Genomic DNA, 6,466 nt, shown 5'->3' with positions numbered 1-6,466 from the left:
GCTCTCCCCGACTCAACAATATTCTACTTGTACAACGATCTCCATCCAGGTAAAAAGATGAAACTGCTTTTTACTAACAGTGGAACCAAGGTTAGTTTCTTGCCTCGTCGAGTCGCAGAGTCTATACCATTTTCAAGTGACAAATTTCCGGAGATTTTGAAGTACTTTTCTCTACAAGTCAACTCAAAAGAGGCTGAGATTATCAGTGATGAAATAGGATACTGCGAGAGCCCGAACATGGAAGGAGAAGAAAAATATTGTGCTACATCTCTAGAGTCATTAATTGATTTTAATGTTGCGGGGCTTGGCCAAAATGTTCAGGTACTCTCAACTGAACCAGGCAAGAAGCAAGAGTATACTGTTTCGGCGAAGGCGGAAATGAGGGGAGAACATAAAGCAGCGGTGTGTCATAAGATCAGATATCCTTATGCAGTACATTATTGCCATGTAATCGAAGGCACAGAGGTTTATGTGGTTCCATTAATCGCTGCTGATGGCGCAGAAGTGAAAGCGGTAACCGTATGCCACCTGAACACATCAGCTTGGAGTCCTGACCATATGGCCTTTGAAGTTCTCAAAACTAAACCAGGACCGGCTGTTTGTCACTTTCTGGCTACTGATACTCTTGTTTGGGTTCCAAAAAAGGATCAAGACATGACTCCATGATCATAGGTCAAAGCTTGGTATTGTGGTGGCTGCTTTTAAAGTTGCGTAATAAGAAGGTCCTGAAAAACCTTGTCTTAGCATGCTTGGAATTATGTATTGAAAGCCCAGAAATGTGATTGTATTTTCTAGCATGGAATGTATCATTTGGTGCAATGGTGTTTGTTGTCCTTTTTGTTATCCATTAATCACAAAGATTCCGTTGAGAAAGTTTGGTTATGAATTTACATGGAGCAATAAAATAAAAGACGCAAATTCTTCCTTTTTCTTTCTCAATTTTTTTCTACTGTCTGGGGAAAAACTCCTATCCTCTAAGAAAGTAAAAATCTTGAAATACATTCTTTGAAAAAAATTACCAGTAGAATGATGGGCGAATGCATATATTAACAATAGCAGAACCCCGCCAACCTAGCATGATTTGTGGGAGTAACTGGAGAGACAAGGAGACCCGGAACAATTGCAATGACGAGGATAAACACTCCCTCAAATAAGCCTATGTCAGTGAAGAGAAGTTGACTGATGAAGGAGTCCCAGCAGCAGTAAACTCACCTCAGGATGGTAATTTATAGTAGAACATATATTGGAAACAAATCAGCCCAAATCATGTTAGTTAATGTTATCAGTCAAAGTAACAGATCACATTCCAGAGATTTTATTTACACATATTCTATTCAAATTGATATTTTATTGTTATCTTAAATACCAACCGCTCAAGCACTGTAAAAGTACTGCTATGTATTCATGTCTCCTTCAATAAAGAAACTAATCTTCTTAGCAAACAACTTTTTCTTTCATTTTTTCTTTATGATATCATAGCTTGTGTGAACATACAACAATCTCAGCAAAACCTTGCAACATGACAACAACGTCTTTTAATATTGGCAATTTTATTACCCTCAAACTCAAGCCTACAAATTATGCATTGTGGAGAAAGAACAAGCCTTAGCTCTTGCAAAAAGTCAAGAGCCTGGGCACCTCACTAAAGAACATCCAACCCCCATTAAGTACATTACACTAGACTCAAATAACACCACATATTTAGACATTTTCACCAAAACTAACTTAACTGAAGAATACATTGTCTAGCAAAAGACAGATCTTCTTTGTGGATAGATAATTGGGATGCTTTTAAAAGAAACATCCAGTCTTGCTTTGGGTTTAGATACATCCTATGCTATCTATAATACTCTCAAAAATGATTATGCAAAAGATTCACAAGAACATAAATTTACTCTCAAACAACAAGTTATATATCTTCAAAAAAAAAATGACAGAACCATTAAAAAAAATATAAGTATCTTCAAAGGTTTATATGATAATGTTGCCATTATTAAGAAACTTGTCTAAAAAAAAAAAGGTTTTTGCCCTCCTCACTAGTCTTAGCCCTCCATATAAAACTTTCATTACCACCATACTAAAACTACCAAGGCCTTTATATTCCGAGTCAGTCTTACAATTAAAAAGTCTTGATCAAAGACACAATTGGTTTACCAATTATATGAATAACTCAAACTCATTCACCCTACAACTAGTGTTTATGGACAAAAACTACAATGTACTCAATAGTTCCCTTTAAGAAATTATAGGAACAAACACAAGTTCATATCTACTTGTAGAGGCTTTTGTGTGCAACAGCCTAAATATAGAAATCATATCTACTCTTCCAAACTTACTCCAGGCCTCCAATAAGAATTTCTCCCCCCACCTAATGAAAAACATGGCACTTGCATAACAAGAATTATATCGAGAAGAAACTTGTCAATATTATGGTTATGTAGGATATATTGAAAAGATATCTTGCTAACTATCAAAATGATGAACTCAATATGAAAGATATTTTATAAGCTCTTATAGCTCTCACTTTGAACAATACTATAATTGAAAAATAATGGACATTAGACACGGGAGCCTCCAACCATATGTTAGGAAGAGGAACTTGAGGCTCTCCAAAAAATCAAACTTTGGAACTTGTTCCTTGCACAACTTCCATGCATGTCATTAACTTTAAATGGGTTCTCAAACCAAAAATCAAACTCGAAGGCTCATTGGATTGTTTTAAAGCTCGAGTGGCACCAAAAAGGTATATCACCAAGTTGATGGATTGGATTATATCAAGATCTTCTATCTATTTATCAAACTTGGAACTATATGCATGGTTATAACCATAAAATTAGTTTAGAAATGATCCATACATCATCTTGATGTAAAAAAAAGCTTCTTACATAGTTTAATTTCAGAAGACATAGAACCTTTGAGAATGACAAATCTTCAATATCTATCACATGTTTGTAAGCTCCAAATAGCTCTTTATAGTCTTAAACAACAACATCATGCTTGGTTTGATCAGTTTGGCACATTCCTTAAACATAATTTCTTTTGGAGCCTTGCAGACCCATCTCTAATTATCTTTTACACTAATTATAATACATTAATCATTTTTTTATGTTGATGATATAATTTTCACAAGGTCTTCTGTTACTCTAGTTATGAACTTCATTCATATTTTGTGTTTAAAATTTGTAGTGAAATATGTGGGACCAGTTCATCACTTTCCTGGAATTAAGATCACTCACACATATAAAGGTCTCCTCCTTTCTCAATCACACTATGTTGTTACCATCCTTGAACAAGCTTACATGGTGGAATATATACCCATGAACACACCACTTTAAGCTAAGACTAGGATCACAACAAATGGCATGTTACTGTAAGATCCACTCTTTTCATGGACTTGTTGGTGCCTTATAGTACCTAACACTCACATGACATGATCTTTCATACATTGTTAACTTTGTCTCCCAATTCATGCATGCTTCGATTGTTATATATTTAAAAATGGTTCATCACATTTTAAGATATGTAAAAAAAACCATTGATATTGACCTATATTTTACTTCCCATGCTACACTAGATACTGCATATTTCTTAGAAGAAATCTCACCTCAAGATGGTGATTCATGATAAGAAGGAAATTTTTGTTATGGAAAAGCCGCCAGTACAATCTTTATATTTACTAACAGAATTTTCCATCAGTATTTGCACTATCATTCTATTAGTAATTAATTTACCAACAAAATTACCGACGGAAATGCTCAATCCATGAATCTTTCATCAATAATTTTTTGTTCATCGGTAAGTCTGTTGATAATAAAAAAAATTATTTTACAGATGGAAAAAACATGCAAAAAAATTATCTTCTTCATTCCGTCAGTACTTCTCTTGGTAAATCCGTATGTAATTCCGTCGATAATTATTTTAAAATATTTTTAAAAAATCTATTTTACAAAGCTATAAAATAATTAAATTAATATAAATTAACACTATATAATACCCAAAACACTTGAAAAAAAGAAAAAGAAAATTGACTCAACAAATTTGCAACAAATAAATAACAGAAAAAGTAAATTCATCTACAAAAATTCATATGGAAAAAATAAAGTTACAATTGCTAAAACTTTAAAAATCCTATAAATAAATCAACTAAAAATTGATCTCATATGGAAAAAAGAATCCTACAACAACATTCATACATTTATTAAGAACCAAAAAAATTAAAAACAAAATAAAAAAACAAATATAGTGAAAACAAAAACTCGAAAAAAGAAGAAAAAAATATTACCTTGATGTAGTTGCAAGTGAAGCTAAGAAGAAAAAAAAAAAACATAAAGTTTATTAATTAAAAAAACTAAGGAGAAAAAAAAAGAGAAAAATACATACTTGAGCATCTAGCAAAAGAGAAGAAGTCAAGAAGATAAGAGAAGAGAAAGAAATGGATATTGATATTTTTTATATATGGGAAAGAAGAAGAAGAAGAAGAAAGGAGCCTTATTTGTTGTGAAATTCTGGACTTTTTATTACAGTGTTTTACCGACAGATAATTAAATATTAATATTTTTAAATATTACATCGATAATATTTAATTAAAATTTTTAATTTAATAAAAAAATTCAGAAACCGCTAAATATCACCGATGACTTTTCAATCTGTCGGTGATTCTGTCTGTAATATTTAATTTAAATTTTCTATTTAACTAAAATTTTTTAGAAACCTGTCAAATAATACTGACAACTTTTTAATCCGTTGGTGCTTTTATCTTTAAAAAATAATAATTAACAGTATAATTGAGGAGTGAATAGTTCAAGAGTTCTCTAAAAAATACCGATGGAATTTTCCGTTGGTGACTTTCTCTGTAATTAACATGATGAGCAATGTTAATATCTTACAATTGAAATTACCGACAGAATTTACCAACGAAATAAAAGTATTGTTGTATATTCACGTTTCCTTCAATAAAGAAATTGATCTTTAATTTTATCAAACAACTTTGTCTTTTTATTTTTCTTTAGCACACTCTTCTCAATTTATATTCAAACTTTACAAGAAATGAAATGAGAATTGAATCTTAGATTTTTGTAATTAAAAGAAATCATAAAAAAAAACTCATTTCATTTGTCAGTTCATATGGTTATAAATTTAAGGACTACAATTAATTGCTCTCCATTACGAATATTGAATTTAAGGTATTTAAGATATCTAAGATGTTTTAATGGTAGCTTTAATCCATAATGTTTCTTGGTTACTATAAAAAAAGACATCTAAAATATACTTTGCTAGCAAAAGAAATTAGTGAAAATCCAGGATCTCAAAGCTCTCTATGCTGTGCAAATGAGTTGAAATTTTTTAGAAACCCGTCAAATAACACCAATGACTTTTTAATTCGTCAGTGCTTTTGTCTTTAAAAAACAATAATTAACATTGCAATTGAGTAGTAAACAATTCCAAAACTCTCTGAAAAATATTGATGGAATTTTCTGTTAGTAACTCTCTCTGTAATTAACATGATGAGCAATGTTAATATCTTACAATTGAAATTACCGACAGAATTTACCAACGAAATAAAAGTATTGTTGTATATTCACGTTTCCTTCAATAAAGAAATTGATCCTTAATTTTATCAAACATCTTTATCTTTTTATTTTTCTTTAGCACACTATTCTCAATTTATATTCAAACTTTACATGAAATGAAATGAGAATTGAATCTTAGATTTTTGTAATTAAAAGAAATCATAAAAAAAAAACTCATTTTATTTGTCAGTTCAGTCAGTTCATATGGTTATAAATTTAAGGACTACAATTAATTGCTTTCCATTATGAATATTAAATTTAAGATATCTAGGATGTTTTAATGGCTAGTTTTAATTCATAATATTTCTTGATTATCTTGAAAAATAATAAAAAAAAATGTAATTCGGTAGCGAAAGAAATTAATGAAAATATAGAATTTCAAATCTCTTTATGCTGTGCAAATAAATTGAAATTAAAATAACATAAAAAATTTTGACCAACATTCCTACTTTCATATGTAAATATGCTTAACAAATCCTTTAATATACCAACAAAAAATACAAATCAAATGAGTTCTTTTGGAATTTATCTTTTTATCCGAATATGGCTAAACAACCAAGAAAAAGTGGTCTCATTAGGCAGCTCTGACAATATTCTTCCCGTTAATACTCACATGCTCAAAAGGTACAATTATAACAAGATAATTACTAGCTACATTAAACAACATCATCAAAATTCACAAGTCCTTGTTGTTAATTTGTCCCACCAAGCAACTCGCTTGGCGGCCCATAATGATCCTAGTATTTCTTTAGCATCCTGGTTGACTGCTAAAGAAAATTAAAGCAAGAATGAAGAATACAAAAGGCAGTTTGATGAGATCTTACTCGTGGAGAATCATATCATCATGTGTGTGCATGCATTGTAAGGGTTTTGTTTTTTGTTTTTTATTGTTGGCT

General features: G+C 30.8%; 1 protein-coding gene across 1 annotated transcript; it reads left to right on the top strand.

Moving 5' to 3' along the window:
* Positions 1 to 20: 20 nt before the first annotated feature.
* Positions 21 to 873, top strand: LOC105118579 (dehydration-responsive protein RD22-like). The gene has a single exon (XM_011016549.1). The coding sequence runs from the start codon at positions 58 to 60 to the stop codon at positions 664 to 666; it is 609 nt and encodes a 202-aa protein (XP_011014851.1). The 5' UTR covers positions 21 to 57; the 3' UTR covers positions 667 to 873.
* Positions 874 to 6,466: the final 5,593 nt, after the last annotated feature.

This window comes from Populus euphratica, unplaced genomic scaffold (genome assembly GCF_000495115.2).
Source record: "Populus euphratica unplaced genomic scaffold, PopEup_1.0 scaffold2045.1, whole genome shotgun sequence".
In the NCBI taxonomy this organism is placed as follows: Eukaryota; Viridiplantae; Streptophyta; class Magnoliopsida; order Malpighiales; family Salicaceae; genus Populus; species Populus euphratica.
This window is presented reverse-complemented; position numbering and strand designations above follow the sequence as displayed.